This window comes from Leucoraja erinacea, chromosome 12 (genome assembly GCF_028641065.1).
Source record: "Leucoraja erinacea ecotype New England chromosome 12, Leri_hhj_1, whole genome shotgun sequence".
Lineage (NCBI taxonomy): Eukaryota > Metazoa > Chordata > Chondrichthyes > Rajiformes > Rajidae > Leucoraja > Leucoraja erinaceus.
The window spans coordinates 14,037,123-14,056,887 of NC_073388.1; the positions used below are offsets into that span (position 1 = coordinate 14,037,123).

General features: G+C 43.1%; 1 protein-coding gene across 2 annotated transcripts in view; it reads left to right on the forward strand.

Moving 5' to 3' along the window:
- The window catches only part of stard8 (StAR-related lipid transfer (START) domain containing 8), an 88,615-nt gene that overhangs the window by 17,398 nt on the left and 51,452 nt on the right, over window positions 1-19,765 (forward strand). The window contains exon 1 of one of the 2 annotated variants that reach the window (XM_055643634.1): window positions 14,723-14,943. The exons of the other annotated variant lie outside the window; for it this stretch is intronic. Within the exon in view, the coding sequence (XP_055499609.1) occupies window positions 14,916-14,943 (28 nt within the window). The 5' untranslated portion in view covers window positions 14,723-14,915. Of the gene's footprint in view, window positions 1-14,722; window positions 14,944-19,765 lie in introns of those variants that run through there. 2 annotated transcript variants of the gene reach the window in all.

Sequence of the window (19,765 nt, forward strand, 5' to 3'; positions counted from 1 at the left end):
CTTGGACTACGGCCCAACCACCAGATGCTCACCGTTGATTTCAATGGTGATTTCACTTCTCCAAGTCGGGCACAGTTTCAGGATATGAGAGACTAATGATACTGTGAGAGAATTACAGTTTGTTCCAAGCCTTTCCATAAAACTTAGGTGGCGTCACTTTGGGAGTTTTGCTCTTTGATTTCTCAACAAAGGACATGTTCATTTTAATGTACTAGAAATTATTTTGGAAAGTGCAGAGAGTTTCTGGAGTCATAGAGTAATAAGCTGCAGAAAGTGAGTCCGTGCCGACCATCGATCGCCCGTTTATACTAATCCTAGTTAATCTCATCCTCCGTACATTCTGTCAACTACCGAGACTAGTGGATGGGGGGGGGGGGGGGGGGGGGCTGGAATGCATTGCTGGGGTGGTGGTGGAGGCAGATATAATAGTGGCATGGGGCAGATATGGAGATAGTGGCATTTAAGAGGTGTCGAGTTATAGTACCACGACGTAACAGAGTATACCTTAATCTGTACAATAACAGGCGTTTCGTGTAAGAGGCATTTAGATCGCATGGAAGTGCAGGGATTAGAGGGATATGGACCATGTGCAGGCAGATGATATGATATCAGTTCAACTTGGCATCCTGTGTTAGGCATAGACATTGTGGGCCGAAGGGCCTGTTCCTGTGCTCTACAGTTCAATGTACCCCCAGATTCTACCATTCACTTATATACTAGGGGCATTTTGCAATGAACAGTTGACATGCCGACCTGCACATCTTTGGAATGTGGTAAAAAAACTTTTTTTGTGGTAATTTAAAGTATAGGTGTTATGTGTAACTAATGCACTTTTGGATTCTAGCGTGCCCATGGGTGAGCTGCAGATGTGCATGGAAGCTGGCAAAAATGCTCTGTGGCCTCAAGGACATGTATTGCAACTGCTTATGCTCATGCAAGGTTTTCTGTACGTGAGCTCAATAAACAGCAGAGTCTCAACACCCTGAAGTAACGTATTGGGGTGAATCTATTTCTGAGATCCATTGAGAATCAAGCTCTTTTGAAGAATCACAGAACAGCAATGAATTCAACAGAGTTTTCCTCAGTTCAAGAAACAAAAAATGTCAGTAACAAGTCCACAAGTTTAGGGACTAGTCCTTTGGCCCACCGAGTCCACACTGACCCAGCAGATCACCCCGTATACTATGCTACACACTAGGGACAATTTTATCGAAGCCAATTAACCTACAAACCTGTCTGGCTGGAGCGTGGGAGGAAACTCCGGAGCACCTGTGTAAAACGAATGCGGTCACAGGTCACACAACGTATATATTCCATACAGCACCCGTAGTCAGGATCGAACCGGGGTCTCTGGCGCTGAAAGGCAGTAATGCCCCTGTCCCACTTAGGAAACCTGAACAGAAACCTCAGGAGACTTTGCGCTCCACCCAAGGTTTCCATGCGGTTCCCGGAGGTTGCAGGTAGTGGAAGCAGGTAGGGAGACTGACAAAGACCTCCGGGAACCGCACTGAAACCTTGGGTGGAGCGCAAAGTCTCCTGAGGTTTCCGTTCAGGTTTCCTAAGTGGGACAGGGGCTTAACTCTACCGCTGCACCTCCATGTCGCCCTCATTGAAGAGATCAGACTGACTAAGGAAGACAGTACACATGCTGAGTCATTATTGGCTGTCTGTGCAAAATGTTTACATACATTTTCCTCAAAGGGAGAGCAGTTATGCAAATAAGTCATGTGGTGAGTGGGTGTTGGGACGTGATGTGTGTAAGGATCACGTGTATTGAGCCACCGGCTCTTGAATGTTAAATAAAGCAAGCAAACAAAACACTGCAGGTGCTGGAAATCTGATATAACACAAGCTGGAAATATTTAATAATTCAGGCAGCATCTGAGCATAGAAACAAAAAAGAGACTCTACCCTCAGCTCAGTGGGCAATCTAAAAAGTTTGAGTTAAGATTATCAACAATGCTACATCCTTAGATCAAAGTCAGCCCATCAGTTAATTTTAAACATTAGAGTTTTAGTGTCATACAGCAGGAAGCAATCCACTTGCCCACACCAAACAGCATAATCAATTGGAGAATGGAATATGCTTTATTTTGAGCATTCCAACATCATGCAATCCTAGTCAAGTATACAATGGGTGGATGCAGAGAATTTACTTTAGACTTTAGAGATACAGTGCAGAAAGGCCGCTCGGCCCATCGAGCCCATGCTGACCAGCGATCAATCCACACATTACACACCAGGGACGTTTTTCAATTTTTACTGAAGCCAATTAACCTACAAATCTGTAGGTCTTCATGAGGAAACCAGAGCACTCAGAGAAAACCCACACTGGGAGAACGTACACACTCCACACAGACAACACCCGTAGTCAGGATTGAACCTGGGTCTCTGGCGCTGTAAGACAGCAACTCTACCGCTGTACCATTGTGTTGCCCTGAGGAAAATGTCAACACAATTCCTCAGGTCCAATTCTTAGTCTGGTCAAGGTGAACCTTGTATATCATTTGTATTCACACGTTCTTCTATGAGAGCGGTTATCGTCTGATATTAAATAAGGGACAGGTTTCCACAGTGAACCCATGTCCAACCTGGACAATTTGTTGAAAGTGTTTTTCATGGAAACTTTAAAGCCAAATGTAAATGAAACTGTGCTGTGGAGAAGTTGGATTTCCTTCAGATATCTGCAAATACTTTACCTTCCCTCACTGAGAATAAGAATGTTTTATACCTGCAGAAGCCTACAGTGGTCTACATCCATATAGTTTAACATCACATGCTCCTTGAAATTTAATCTGAACTATAATCACACTTCCCTTGAATTGAGAGATGCATTTCATCACCTGATCCTTAATAGGGTAGAGGCCTTGCCCATCTGATCACTTTAGAATGATATCTGCATGATTTGGGTATGTTTAGAGCTCAGTCCAACTCTAACCATGATCAAGTTCTCCACACTCAAATTATTTTTTAAAAACTGCAGATGTTGGAAATCTGAAATAAAAATACAAATTATTGGGAAAAAATCTCGGTGGGGGTGGGGGGGGGGTATGGCCTGTTCCTTTTCTGCACTCTTCTATGTTCCCCACACACATTCTACAACAGGGGTAGTTATGTGAAGCAATAAATTTGGCTAACTTGCATTTATGAGCAATTGTCCTGTTAGGGCAGCACAGTGGTGCAGCAGGTAGAGCTGCTGCCTCACAGCGCCAGAGACCCGGCTTTGATCCTGACCTCGGGCTGTGTGGAGTTTGAACGTTCTCCCTGTGATCGTGTGGGTTTCCTCCAGGAGCACCGGTTTCCTCCCACGTCCCAAGGAGGTGAGGGTTTGTAGGTTGATTGGCCTGTGTGAAATTGCCTCCAATGCATGAGAAGGTGGAATAACATAGAACTAGTGTGATCAATGGTCGGTGTGGACTTGGTGGGCCGAAGGGTCCGTTTCCATGCTGTATCTCCAAACTCTTTAGACGAGGACTAGTTTATCCTAAAAATAACCATCCCTGGTCGTAACATGTCCGTACCAAATAGGGGGGGGGGGTGCCTTGGAGCATTCATAGCAACCTGAAATGGGAAGGAGAGGGGAAAGTGTATTGTGTGTTAGCCTCTTCCTTGCTGCAACACATTGGCACGTCCTTTACTCCTTGCAAGCACTGTACCAACAATGAGGCTCTTAGAGGCCGAAGGAATGAGCAGGCAGCCGTCATCCTTGGCTCCACACACTGCGGGCCTTGTTCCGGGATCCTGTCAATAGGTAATTCATGGGCAGTCTATGCGTCTCTTTCCAATTTCCTGTGAGAAGTTCAGCCTGTGAGAGGGCTCTTTGATTCCAATTTCCTCGCAGTCAAAAGGTCGCCATAGGAGAATGCAGTTTGCGCCTGCATGAAAGAGAAGCAGCGATACATTTAAAAAAAAAAACCCTCTTTAACCAGTGTTCAACTTTTCATAATATCTAGCCCGCAATCAGTGACGTTTTAAAAAAAATGTGTTTCTTAAAAATATTTCTAAGAGTACTTTTATATGGAACAATTCAAGTTGGGTGTGGGGTGAAAGGATTTAGCCCACACCTTATCCAGTATTGGCTGTATAAGTTACAATCCTGAGACAATGAACAAAAAGTTAAAAAAATAAAAAAAAATGCATTCTTCCATTTTATAAATAGTTTTTTTTTTTTGCCAATTTTCTTTCTAGTTCCATCATTTCGTATTTTGAGGGCTCTCATTGTTCTTAAATGGAAAGCTAGAAATTGCTGCTAATTATGTTACTGAATATGTTTCTAATTCACATACTAGAGGTTGACGTCATCACTACACAGAACAGTAATGACCCATTATAACCTATGGTGCAACAGCAATGCACTTGGGAACAAATGACTGTATTTATCAACATTGAACTTGCCTATATTCATAGTTATTGTGTGAATGTAACATAGCTCTATATAGAAGGAATGTCAAATGTACACAATTTGCAAAAAACACACTTTCTTGCCCAAGACAATAGACGTGCTTTCTATCCTATTTTCGATTCTAATTGCAATTTGCAATGAACTGCAGTAAAGTTGCTTTGGTTAACTTCTTATTTTCCCTATACTCAAGCTTTGTTCTACCTGCAGAATGTAGAAACAAGCAAGTGCAGATACTGGTTTACAAAAAGCGAACACAAAATGCTGGAGCAATGCAGCGTGTCAGTCAGCATCTCTGGAGAACATTAGGTAACATTTTGGGTCGGGACCCTTCTTCGGTTCTATGTTCATTTGTTCTGTGAAATCGCTTTTTCCATATCAAATTTGATTGCACTTCAAGTGAAAGCTGAAAGAATTGTATAAGGACCATCCTCGGTACATATGACCATTAAATAAAATACTCAAATTAGAAAATATACCTGGGATACTCGAGCTTCGGTTTGTCGGTTTCTTATATTAATAATCTCCCTTTTTTAGGGTAGTTTTGTAGGTTTCCAATGTATATGTTTTTCACACAAATTAATCATTATACAGTCCATGCACAAGAACTTGACTAATTTTTCTGAAACGGTCTTCATTCTAATGTTTTCTTTCTGACCTGTCAGAATGGATGGGGGATATCCTCCTATTAAAATTGGTCATAGCATATGTTACTGCTCATTAGTTACTACAGTATTACACTCGGTTACACATGTTTTTAGATTGAAAGTGATCCAGGGAGAACCAGCTGGCGTTATGGTATGTGGCACAGGTTGGTGGTGGAAGGGTGTTTTTCGGACTGGAGGCCTATGACAAGAGGTATGCCTCGAGGATCGCTGTTGAGAATGTACAAGGCATGATTAGTAAGTTTGCAGATGATACTAAAATAGGTGGTATCATTGAGAGTGAAGATAGTTGCTACGAATTGCAACAGGATCTTGTTAAGGTAGGCAAGCGGCCTGAGGAATGGTTAGAGTCATAGTCATAGATTAATACAGTGAGGAAACGGGCCCTTCGGCCCAACTCGCTCACACCGGCCAACAATGTCCCAGCTACCGTAGTCCCACTTACCTGCTCTTGGTTCATAACCCTCCAAATCTGTCCTATCCATGTACCCGTCCAACTGTTTCTTAAACAATGGGATAATCCCAGCCTCCTCTACCTCCTCTGGCAGCTTGTTCCGTACACCCACCTCCCTCTGTGTTACTGGAGTTTAATTCAGATAAGTGTGAGGTGTTACTCTTTGAAAAGTCAAATCGGGACAGGATCTTCACAGTGAATGGTATGGCCTGGGGAGTGTTGTAGAGCAGAGGAATCTATGGCGACATGTACATAGTTCTCTGAAAATGGCATCATAGGTGGCTAGGGTTGGGGGTAGGGTGGTGAAGAAGGCTTTTGACATGCCGGCCTTCATTCACATAGTTGAGTATAGAAGTTGGGAAGTTCTGTTATAGTACAAGGTATAGGTGAGGCTGCACGGTGTCTTGCATTCAGTTTTGGTCAGCCTGATGTAGGAAGGGGGGAGGGGGGGCGGGTCCTGTAGCGACACCTGGTGGTGGCCCTGGGTTATTGAACCCTTGTGATTGGCTGGAGAAGCCACATGAGTGCGGGTGTTTGTTTTCGCGGGGTTTGTTATTGCATTGATTTATTCTAGCGCCACACGTGTGGAATCAACATCGTGTATTTGGCTGTCTCTAGCGATTTGAGTAATTTCGTTGTTTTCGTTTTCAAAATAAAACAATTTTACTTACTCACCGTCTCGACTCGCCAAACAACTCGATATATGTAGACTTTCTTGATTAGCAGAAGACTTAATATTCAGCACCTTGTTGGTATCTGGAATGCATTGCTCAATAGAATGATGGACTGTCTTATGAAGAAAGATTGGTTAGACTTGGTTTATACTCTCTAGAATTTAGAAGATTGAGAGGGGATCTTATAGAAACTTACAAAATTCTTAAGGGGTTGGAAGGCTAGATGCAGGAAGATTGTTCCCGATGTTAGGGAAGTCCAGGACAAGGGGTCACAGCTTAAGGATAAAGGGGAAATCCTTTAAAACCGAGATGAGAAGAACTTTTTTCACACAGAGAGTGGTGAATCTCTGGAACTCTCTGCCACAGAGGGTAGTTGAGGCCAGTTCATTGGCTATATTTAAGAGGGAGTTAGATGTGGCCCTTGTGGCTAAGGGGATCAGGGGGTATGGAGAGAAGGCAGGTACGGGATACTGAGTTGGATGATCAGCCATGATCATATTGAATGGCGGTGCAGGCTCGAAGGGCCGAATGGCCTACTCCTGCACCTATTTTCTATGTTTCTATGGAAGCAGATCTATTGATGTTCCAAAGGTAACCCCTTTAAATCAGCCATGATCACTGAATGGTGGTGCTGGCTCGAAGGGCCAAATGGCCTACTCCTGCATCTATTGTCTATTAAACATGCAGTGTCCAGGGTCTTGAATATAATTTTGCTTTCCCTATTCTGTTATATGGTACATATAGGGATGGATTATATTTGAATTTACATTGATAAAATCTATCTTGTAATTAACAGAGTGGCCATACAATCATTAGGATAAGGATTTGTTACTGTGAATTGACAGGGACTTTTTTACTTGAGGTACTGACTGTTTTCTATATACATCACTGGTGCTCTTCACACCTGACGTTAACAGCAGGGTGAAGGCTTATGTGATTTCTGTTCTGGGTGTTGTTAGGAAGGGAATGTTTCCATTTCAGATCATTTTTGGCATTATAACTTGCTCAAACGATAGAGCTTCCTGTTTATTCACAACAGTAGCTCTGCTGCCCTTTGCGTTCTGTTGCAAATTAATGAGCTATGTATTCCAGCTAAAAGTGATAGTTGTTCAGTGGAGCTGGAAGAATAATATAACTAATTATATTAGACTGGAAAGAATCCTAGTTATTCACACCATGGCCATCTGCACACGGCATTGATTTTGGTACAGAGCTTTGTAATTAATTTTGGCTCATTGGGTACGATTTTTTTTTTTTTGGCTCATTTGGTACTCTTCAATGTTTCTAGTCTATTTGGTAAATGTGTGAGTTGATTTTTTTCAGCCAGTTCAAACTCTGTGACTGCCAACAAAATCAATGGGTATCATGGACTCCTTAGGCTTTTGGACTGAAATTATGGGAACGAAATGACAACAATTTGCAGGTTCTTGGTTCAATCTTTGATACCAGAAGATCAAGTATTTGTACAAATTACTTTCTGAACATTACATTTCATTAAATCGAAACTATTCTTTTTTTGTGAGCATAGATCATGGTTAATCAACAGCCCATTCCCAGATTATCTTCACCCAATTTATGGACACACCTACAGATAAATGAGCTCCCATAATATTATTAAATTCTAATCTGCCTTATTAACGAGAGGTTGAGCAGGCTAGGATACTCTATTCCTTGGAGCGCAGGAGGATGAGGGGTGATCTTATAGAGGTGTACAAAATCATGAGAGGAATAGATCGGGTAGACGCACAGAGTCTCTTGGCCAGAGTTGGGGAATCCAGAACCAGAGGACATAGGTTTACGGTGAGGGGGGAAAGATTTAATAGGAACTTGAGAGGTAATTTTTTCACACAAAGGGTGGTGGGTGTATGGACAAGCTTCCGGAGGAGGTAGTTGAGGCTGGTACTATTGCAACGTTTAAGAACCATTTAGACAGGTACATGGATAGGACAGGTTTAGAAGGATATGAGTAAATGTAGGCAGGTGGGACAAGTGAGGATGGGACATGTTGGTTGATGTGGGCAAGTTGGACCAAAGGGGCTGTTTCCACGCTGTATGACTATGACTGTAAATGCACAAGTCCTACACAATCGCTCCAGTTTTAGTTACCGTTCTGATCCGTCTCGTGTGGTTCTGATACCATTCGTTACAATACTGTGGAGGCATGGTCACCATATTGAGTGACTTTTGTGTAATTTCCGACGTGGATCAAATCGACATATGGACTGTTCTTTTTGTTGTTATTTGTTTTGTGCTTCTCGTGCATATCTTCCACCAATCTTCACATAACCCCTCTACACTTTCATCCGCATTTATTCACACTAGCTTTGCCTTAATTTCACTACAACTTGTGCTGCTACCCAGGGACAGCCTTTGAGCAAAGATGATTCAGAATCAAAAATTTTGACTGGAACTTGAACTTCTTAAGCACCAAACTATACGAGGGAGGGAGGGTGAAGGGAACATTTCCGATATTGAATTAGTGGCTCACGTGCCCGGTTAACGTGCAACAAAAGCTTTTCATTGTATTTTGGAACACGTGACAATAAACTCAACTAAACTAAATCACTCCCTTGGTATTATTTTCACATTCAATTTTGTGATCTGGGCGTCAACAGTAAGATCAGCATTTATTCCCGTCTCTAATGCCCCTGTCCCAAGGAAACCCTTCCCTGCTTTGCGGTTTCCCGGTTCCTGGAGGTTTTTTTGTCAGTCTCCCTACCTGCTTCCACTACCTGCAACCACTAAGTGCTGCTGGACAGGGATATCCAGGATTTAGATCCAATGGTGATGAAGGACCGATAATATACGTCCATACTCCTGGAACTGGGTGTGAATGATGGAGGGAGATTGCTTACATCGTGGTGTGAAACAAAGCCACACTTTTCGGATTCAACATATTGAATGCTGTCATTTGAACCAAGACAATAATGCAACTAAAGAGTTAAATTCTTAAATCCTTGCTTTGAAAAGCAAGCCTTCTTCCCTCAGCCCTGTGTTTCCGAGGGCTGTTTCTATTTATGAAGCCCTGTCTGCCGTGCACACTTTCTGAGGCACATGATTCACAGGACAGTTCGTCTGAGTATCTTTGCGAAAAATATTCCCAGCAGCTTCCTCCACTGCCCCCCCCCCCCCCCCTCCTCTAACCCCCCCCAATCTGGCCTGATTGAATGAGGAAGGAAACTGCCTGGGAAGCCTTGTCCCTTTTGGTAGAATATCAAGAATTTTTTTTTTTTTTTTTTTTTTCCCAAACATTTTTTTGCACAAGGACACATCACCACTTCAGAAAGAGGTTTTCCATATGTTCCAATTCTTTGAATAGCCTGCTCCAGAAAAAAAGTTCAATTTTTGAACTGCATTAGTGCTGGCATTTCATTAGGGCATGGAGTCAGAGATTTGTGGACATTTACAGCTCAGAAAAAAAGACCGTTCTGCCCACCACTTCCAATCTCGCTAAAAATAGATATATTTGGATGAATGCAACTTCCCAGCTCACAGTCTATGCTGTCAAAGATTATAGGACATCGGGCACACATCCAGGCACTTTTGTTTTGATGTAATGAGGGCTTCTGTCCCCACCACAGGCTTCTAGCATTTTCCTTAAAATAGGACTATTCCAGTAGTGGGATAATCATACTCTGTGGCAAGGACTGGTCTATATTTCTCTTCCCCGGACTCTTTTCTCTCATCCCCCATCCTATTGTCAACTATAGAAAATGGGTCGGAGTCACGATAGGTCAGAATGTTATCAGTTGTTATCAAACAGGGGTGAGCAGCCCCGGAATCTACTGCAATGTTATCTGAAATTAATTATTCCGCAAATGATCAGTGTGCGCATTATTAATGAATGGCTACTTAGCTGGGGTTTAGAGGGTAATACTTTGAAGGCCCAACTGGAGCCAAACGCCTTTGAGGAGAAAAGTGGAGGAGAAAATTGAAAGTTAAGGGCGGGGAGGGTGGGTGGGGGCAAAATGATTTGCATGTTATAATTAAATGTGCTTCTGTACAAGGGACGGGTTGAGAAGGAAATAGATGGAGTTGATCTAGAGTGAAGGTGTGCCTTGTTAGGACTAATGGCTTTTTCCTGCTCCTAAAAATTCTTCCGTTCTTATGTAATAGATTGCGAACATTTGCGTGTGTGTGCACGAGTCTGTGCATCTGTATGTATATCTGCCTGTGTGTGTGTGTGTGTGTGTATATGAGTGTGTGTACATGTGTATGTGTGAGTGTCTGTGTATCTATGTGTGAGTTCCAGTGTCTATGCACCTTTCTGTGTGTGTGTGTCTACATGTTCCTGTCTATGTACCTTTCTGAGTGGATGTTTGTGGGGGTGTACGATTCTGTGTGTACTTGCATGAAACTGTCTCTACACCTGTGTGTGTCAAGTCAAGTCAAGTTTATTTGTCACATACACATACGAGATGTGCAGTGAAATGAAAGTGGCAATGCTCGCGGAACAACAAAACAACCAAACAAATTATAAACACAATCATAACACACATATTATTTTACATAATAAGTGTGTGTGTGTGTGTGTACTTGCATGAGCCTGTCAATGTACCTTTCTGCGTGCGTGTGTTTGGTTGTGTGTAGGGGTGTGACTGCAGTGTAGAGCAGTTGCTGCCCATCTAAATTTAAACACCGGGTCACTGCTTTGGGCTGGGTTTCAGCTTTGGCGCCAGGATGACCCACGTAATTAGAAGCAAGCTCTGTGAGTAAAGACTCAATGACTACGTTCAAATAGGTTTTTTTCTTTCCACTTCCCATGTATGAGGTCACTCCCTAAGTGTTGGGAACAGGGGGGGGGGGGGGGGGGGGGTGGCGGGGGGGGGGGAAACATAAAACTGATTGGTTGATTAAAAGGTGGGTCCCACTTCTCAGGGAATGAATAATGAGTTTCATTCAGGCATCCGGGTGAAATTCCAGATGGAATGTTTTGGGATGCAGCCAGTGGGGGTGTATACAATTGCAAAGAATATTCATGGATGAAGCTTAATTTTTTTTTTTACAGGAAGGCTGACATTACCTAAAAAAATTACATTCAGTTAGTTCTCATTCTTGACTGTCTGTGTGAGACACAGACGGTCTGTGCATGTGTGTGTGTGTGTGTGCGCGCTTGTTCATGTTAGTGTTGCCTGCGTGGACACGAGTGTGTGCATAAGTGTGACTGAGTGTGCATGCATGTTTTTGTGACTGGGTGATTGTGTGTGGGAGCATATGTATGCGTGCATGCTTATTTGTGCGTGTGTGTGGTGTATGTCAGGGAGCTCGTGTTTGTGCATGTGTGCTCATGCATGTACATCCATGAATGTGTGCCCATGCATAGAGCCAGACCTTGGATTATTAATTGATGAATTAAGGTCTGGATAATGGACAAGAATTTTCTTCTAAAATGTAATGCATACACAGCTAGTGATGAGTAAATTGTACGGTACGTTGTGGCAGGGAATTGTGACAACATTGTTATTCATCATTTTGTAGTTGGTTTTGCAGAAATGGCTTCTTCACCTAATTATCTCTGAGTTTAATTAAATTGACTTGCTCTGTAAATTTGAAGCTGTTACTTAAGTGCAATTGGCTTGGTAAATGTAAAAATTGTCCTTAGTGTGTGTGTGTGTAGGATAGTGTTAATATGCAGGAATCGTGGTCGGCGCGGACCTGGTGGGCAGAAGGGGCCTGTTTCTGCACTGTATCTCTGAGCTAAACTAAACAATTCTCCCTAAACATTATTCCCAAAGTATCATCTACAAATGGCAGCTCAAATATGTACAATATTGTACTAAGTGTGGTTTCTGTTTCCACACCATTCTTTTAGCTGCTCATTTACTATTCGCTAGTTATTAACAATCGGTGGTCTGTTATGGTCTGTTTTATCCATGTGGATCTTAACAGCAGAAATCATGATGGGATTGGTCTAAGTTTTTTCGACGTAGAAGTCTTGCATGATGTAAAGAAAATGTTTGTCAGCATGGAATAGCTCGTCAACTAATGGGTCACTATGTCTAAGTCATAAGCTGTTTTAAATTTAAGCAGCTCTTCCATAAAAATTCAACCAGGTGTTAAATTAATATTTGTATGTAGCAGATTTTGAATAAAGTTGTGCACATTTCTAAACTCTGATTTTCCATTAACGTACTGTAAACTGGTCTAGATGATCTCCTCCGTGGAATGCTGAGGCGCTAAGGTGATTGATGTCTAACTTGTGCTAAATACCATAAGACTATAAAAGATTGGAGCAGAATTTGAGTCTACCACCATTCGATGATGGCTGATCTATTTTTCCCTCTCAGCTCCATGCTCCTGCCTCCTGCTCCCGCCCGTATTAATCAAGAACTTATCAATCACCACTTCAAATATACCCAATGACTTGGCCTCCACCACTGCCCGTGGCAATGAATTCCACAGATTCGCCACCCTCTGGCTAAAGAAATTCCCGTTTCCACCAGGTCTGTTTGACAGCATTTGGGAATGGCGAATGGGAGCCATTGCTTTCCCCCTTGCCCAGGATAGTGTGGCCAATTGTGGTGCCTCATCCATCGTCACGGTTCACTCATAGATCATGTTTGGTCTTTATCTACATCCTACAGAGGTAGCTACTTGGGAATGACTGGAAATCCCCAATGTAATTAAGGCATGCAAGCTCCTCCCAATTTGCCACACCTTTCCTCGTGTAGTTTGTGGCATTTCTCTGCATTCTGAAGCCTAAGTCCCATGTAGAGGGATTGTGTTATTTTTCATTGTTTTTACATGTCACTTATCTGGTGAGGAAGCTGGTGAAGGACATAATACGTTGCTCCACATCCTCACATTGTAATGGCAAAGTGGTTTGTGTTTCCTGTTAAATCCAACAGCTAACCTGCTTCAGGGATATTTTATTTTATCAAATTTGGATGCGATTTTAAAATCTTCAGCACAAGGTCTTTGCTGCCGTTTCCAGAGATGTTTTTAGCACCATTGATGCGGGGGCTCAAACCCCAGTAACCTGGTTGAAGATTCAAGGTTTAAATCCTGGCATGGTTTATTCTATCTTTTATCCTTCTGAAGTAAGTACCATCTCAACCTGTAACTAGCAAGATGCGTTCTAGGCACCGTTCAACTGTGCTACCACATGCAGACGTATCAAGGTTGAACAAGTTAGGTCTTTATTCTTTGGAGCGCAGAAGGTTAAGGGGGGGACTTGATAGAGGTCTTTAAAATGATGAGAGGGATAGACAGAGTTGACGTGGATAAGCTTTTCCCATTAAGAGTAGGGAAGATTCAAACAAGAGGACACGGCTTGAGAATTAAGGGACAGAAGTTTAGGGGTAACATGAGGGGCAACTTCTTTACTCAGAGAGTGGTAGCTGTGTGGAATGAGCTTCCAGTGGAAGTGGTGGAGGCAGGTTCGATTTTATCATTTAAAAATAAATTGGATAGGTATATGGACGGGATAGGAATGGAGGGTTATGGTCTGAGTGCAGGTAGATGGGACCAGGCGAAAATAAATGTTCGGCACGGACTTGAAGGGCCGAGATGGCCTGTTTCTGTGCTGTAATTGTTATATGGTTATATCTCTTGGGACTTTGGAAAAGGAGTCCGTGCCACATCAGCTATGTATGCTCATTGAAGACTGATCTCTGTGGCATTTGGTTTATTTTTATGTTCTATCACGGTACTAGGTCGAGGGACTTGAAGGAACTTAAATTTGATAGATTTCAGAGGGGCACTTCAAACTGAAGTGTATTTTACACTGACACGCATATTACAAGGATGCTGTCAGAGCTTGAGGGAGCAGGCTAGGACTGTATTCTTTAGAGCATAGGAGTTTGACTTCGAGATGTATAAGAGCATGAGGTGAATAGATAAGGTAGATGCACAGAGTCTTAGACCCAGAGCATTGGAGTCAAGAGCCTGAGGACATGGGTTTAAGGTGAGAGGAGAAAGATTTAATTGGGTTGAAGGACCTTTTCATGCTGTTTCTCTAAACTAAACTAAAACTTTCTAACCAATATCTCATAAGCATTTCATTAGCTGGAAAGAATGCAGCGAAGATTAACCAGGACATTGCCAGTACTTGAGGGCCTGAGCTATAGGGAAAGTTTGAGCAAGCTAGGATTACATTCCTTGGAGCCTCGGAGTTTAAGCAGTGATCTTGTAGAAGTGTATAAGATCTTGAGGGAAATAGATAGTCGACGCACAGTCTTTGACCCGGAGTAAGGGAACCCAGAAGCAGAGGACATAGGTTTAAGGTGAGAGGAGAAAGATTTAATTGGAATCTGAAGGGCAACTTTTTCACTGATTGTGGGTATACAGAATGTGCTGCCAGAGGAGGTAGTTGAGAGAGAAAGTATAATAACATTTAAAAGGTAGATGGACAGGAAAGGTTTAGAGGGATAGAGAGAGGGATAGAGAGAGGGATAGAGAGAGGGAGAGGGATAGAGAGAGGGAGAGAGAGGGATAGAGAGAGAGAGAGAGAGAGAGAGAGAGAGAGAGAGAGAGAGAGGGATAGAGAGAGAGAGAGGGATAGAGAGAGAGAGAGGGATGAAGAGAGAGAGAGTGATGACACGCTGCAATAAGTCACTCCCATCAGCACTGCTGAGTTTATTTGAAGTCACTCAGCCTGAAGTCGGCTTTTTCCTCAGCTTTGCCATGGAATTACTTGGCATCAAATTAGAATCGTGGAGAGCAGCGGTGACTTTAGATCTACTTGTTGTCGGGGCTGTAGCCTTGTGAATCCGGATGGTGGGATGATCGTGAGGGACGGCAGTAAATCAGGTTGGAATTGGCTGCTGAGTTCTTTCTAAAGCATCTGTCTGGAGTCACATTCTTCAGACAAAATAGACGCACCGTATTCCCGAATTCGGGAGCTGGATAATTGATTCTTTTCTTTGTTGGCCGTGAGGGATGCGGGTGGGATGGGATATGTGGCCATGGGGTAATAAGGTGGGAGGAAGGGGCGGATAGGGGTGAGAAATAATCATTTGAGCTGAACACTGAGTACTGGAGTAATTCAGAGCGTCAGGCAGCATCTGTGGGGGTGGTGGCAATGGATAGGGACGTTTCAGTTTGGGGGCCCTTCACGCTGAAGCCTTGAGTCTGGAGAAGTGTCCCGGCCCGAAACGTCACCTGTCCATTCCCTTTGCAGATGCTGCCTGACTCTCTGAGTTCATCCAGCACTTTGTGTTTTGCTCCGAGATTTCAGTACCTGCAGTTCTTTGTGAGTCTGTGATCATTTGATCTATTCATTTCCCACTGGGTCGGGTATCACAGCAGGGTATGGAAACGTACATCACTTTCACAAATGCTTTAACTCCCCTTCCCATTCCCACACTGACCTTTCCGTCCTGGTATTTAGCTTGGGCAGCTTATAACCCAGTGGCATGAATATTGATGTTTCTAACTTCAACCTTTGAATCTCCTCTCCCCACACTATTCGCCGTACTAGTTTCACTGTTGTCCTGTTGATTTTCATTGTCTGTATAACTCGTTACCACGGCCCACAGCCAACAATGGCCTGTTTCCTTGACCATCGTTACTTTTTTATATATCTTTCATTAATTTGTTCTATGTATCTCAATATCATCGCCTGTTTCCCTTTCCCCTGACTCTCGGACTGAAGAAGGATCTTGACCCAAAACGTCACCCATTCCTTTTCTCCAGAGAGGCTGCCTGACCCGCTGAGTTACTCCAGCATTTTGTTTGTCTAACATCACTTTCTCTCAATGGGCATTTCTTCAAAGCATGTTTGGCAGGCAAAACATAAGCACAGAAACGCAACTGTAATCTGTCCCAAGCTGCTAGACTGCACGAGCAGGTCTATTCCGCATCTTCTGAAGACCAGATACTGGTTATTAGACAGTAAATAGTAACCCTGTCTTAAGTCTCACCCGGATCTAGACTGTGGTTTGCAAAAATTGCCGTCGACAAGCCACCGTGCCCAGCCTCTGAAATGAAAATAGAGAAGGTTGGAAATGGGTTGAGTATTAGTCTGCTTCAAACCATTCCAAAAAAATCAAATACTGCAGATGCTGACATCTGAAAAGGCTGGACATTCTTTAAAGGGCAGCTGGCGTCTGCAAGGGGAAGGGAGGGGGTGAGGCGAGGGAACCAAGCAACTAAGATAGAACCAATTCAGAAAGAACATCAGTCTGAAGAAGGGACTCGACCCAAAACGTCGCCCTTTCCTTCTCTCCAGAGATGCCGCCTGTCCCGCTGAGATACTCTCGCATTTTATGTCTACCTTTGAATTAAACCAGCATCTGCTGTTCTTTCCTACAGAAGATAGAAAGAACCCTTCCCTGAAATGCATTTTTGTCCTGCCCTCTTCCTCCTATTGATGAGGGAATTGGGAAAAGGTATAAAGTTAGTGGAAATTTTCAAGGTCTTGAGTATCATGGCCACGCTCCCAGGTTTCTCCAGCATTTTTGTCTACCTTATTCTTAAGGGGCGAGCCAGAGAGTTACTGACCATTGTATTTTACTCGTGCTGAAGTTATGGCAGTATTGTGGTCAAAGATCTTGGGTTATTGTTTCAGTTTAGGTTAATATTGTCATAGGTTAACTTTGTTTTGCACGATATCCAAACAGATCAGATATACTAAATGTAAATACTGTCAAGTCAAACTCGAGTATAACAGATAGAGTAAAAGGTAAGGTAGAGAGTGCAGAACATTGTTCTCAGCAATGTAATGGATTTTGGACCTTTTTTGACTTGCAACATGGTGCGGGAGCAAGGTGACTCTTTGCATGTAGATTGGTACAGAGTCAGTCTTACAGTGTGGAAACAGGCCCTTTGGCCTAACTTTGACCCATACTGACCAGTATGCCCCATCTACACTAGTCCCACCTCCCTGCATTTGGCCCATATCCCTCTAAACCTATCCTATCCATGTACTTGTCCAAATATTTTTTAAATGTTGTGATAGTACCTGTCTCAAATACCTCCTCTGGCAGCACGTTCTATTTACCTCCCACTCTTGTAGGGGAAAACCCTCCAGTTCCTATTAAATCTTTCCCTCTCACCTTAAACCTATGTCCTCAGGTTCTTGTCTCACCTACTCTGGGTAAAAGACTCTGTGCGTTTACCTCATCTATTCCTCTCATGACCTTACACATCTCTACAAGATCACCCCTCACCCTCCTGCTCTCCAAGGAATAAAGTCCCAGCCTGACTAACCACTCCCTATAGCTCAGGTCCTGGCAACATCCTTGTAAATCTTCTCTGCATCCATTCCTGTGTAATAACATCTTTCCTCTGACAGGGTGATCAAAACTGAACACTAGCCTAATTGTGGCCTCATCAATGTCTTGTACAATTGTAACATGACCTCCCAACTTCTATACTCAATACTCTGATTTTTAAATGCCAATGTGCTGAAAGCCTTCTTGATTACCATATTTACCTGTGATGCCACTTTCAAGGAACTATGTACCTGTACTCCGAGATCCCTCTGGTCTACAGCACTCCCCAGAGCCCTGCCATTCACTGTGAAGGTCTTGCCCTGGTTAGACTTCCTAAAATGTAACACTTTGCACCTCTCTACATTAATCTCTATCAACCATTCCTCATCCCATTGGCTCAACCGATCAAGATCCTGTAATGTTTGACAACCATTTTCACGATCTACAAGACCACCCACTTTAGTGTCACCTGCAAACTTACTAATTATGTGTTGTGCGTTCTCATTCAAATCATTGCTGTAAATGAATGAATGAATGAATGCACTTATTGTCATTGCACAATACTGTGCAACGAAATTCCATTGCATCTCCTCAGGTTAAAAAATACAAACACGACAACCATTGACACATATGTACACTTATTAGTAAAATAATAAATAAGTATTTAAAAATAATTTAAAAGAATTTACCGGCATTTCTTGGAATTACATTTTGCTTCCCCAGTGTTCTCTGTTGGAATTAAGTTCTTTTATCAGACATGGGTAGAAACTATTGTTTAGTCTACCGGTGCGAGCCTTCAGAGACCTGAATTGCTTCCCAGAGGGTAGCAGAGTGAAAAGGTGGTTGGCAGGGTGGGATGTGTCCTGCTTGATGTTTGTGGCCCAGCGCGAGCATCGGGGCCCTATATATATCATCCAAGGAGGGCAGTTGATTGTTTGTAATGCTCTGTGCAGTTTTTATAACTCTCTGCAGCACCCTCCTCTCAGCCACAGTACAGCTAGCAAACCACACCAAAGCAAATGACATACAGCAATGGGCCCAGCACTGCATCCTGAGGCTCACCACTAGTCACAGGCCTCCTGTTTGGAAAACAACCTTCTATCATTACCTTCTGCTTCCTTCCTTGAAGCCAGTTTTCTATCCATTTAGCTACCTCTCCTTGGTTCCCATGTCACCTAACCTTCCAGAGCAGCCGACCATGCAGAACCGTTTCAAATGTCTATGAATGAGTTGCGATAGTCCTTTAGGCAGCTAACACAATAGAGAAACATCTTGGTCCTTGGTAAAATGTTTGTTTCCCCCTCGGGGATTGAGCAATCCCTAACATCATTCTGAAGAAGGGTCTCGACCCGAGACGTCACCCACAGATGAGGTCGCGACACGAAACGTCACCCATTCCTTCTACCCACAGATGCTGCCTGAATTACTCCAGCATTTTGTGTCTATCCTGATATCTCCTAGTCTGGACACATTTGAAATAGAGGACCAATGAATGGAATCCTCCCTGAAGACTAAAGACCTCCTGACCTAGCACATGGCACATTGCCGTTTAATGACAAGGTTAAGTATATTTAACTTCAAAGCAATAGTTGATTACTAGATTGGATGTGGGCTGATAAAGTTGTTCACAGGCTTCAGTGGCTCCTGAGCTGTTGGGACTCGAGGAGAATGTTGTTTGGAGGCCAGGTTCACTAAAGGAGATCTGAGGATATAAGGAGGTAAATATGATGGAGCTTTGCCTGATGATCTTTGTAGACCATACATAGCGTTGATTAAGCATAAGGAACACCGGAGAGTATGTGAATGGGCTAAGTTGCTTAATGATTTGCACGTAATCCTTAGAAAGAGTGAGACTGCCTTGTATTTTTATATTTTCTTGTGGAATCTTTATCAGACAAGAGCTGTGTGGCATGGTGGTGCAACGGTAGTGTTACTGCCTTACAGCTCCAGTGACCCGGGTTTCATCCTGACTATGAAGGCTGTCTGTTCGGAGTTTGTACGTTCTCTCTGAAACATCTGGTTTCCTCCCACACTCCAAAGACGTACAGGTTTGTAGGCTAATTGGCTTGGTAAAATTGTAAAATGTGTCTAGTGTTAGTATGCAGGGACCACTGGTCGGCACGGTCTAGGTCCCCACGCTGTATCTCTAAACTAAACTAAAGAGTTATTGTGTTGTAAAAACATAGAGACATAGAAAATAAGGTGCAGGAGGAGGCCATTTGGCCCTTCAAGCCTGCACCGGCATTCATTGTGATCATCCACAATCGGTAACCCATGCCTGCCTTCTCCCCATATCCCTTTATTCTGCTAGCCCCAAGAGCTCTTTCTAACTCTCTTTTAAATTCACCAGTGAATTGGACTCTACTGCCTTCTGTGGCAGAGAATTCCACAAATTCACAACTCTCTGGGTGAAAACT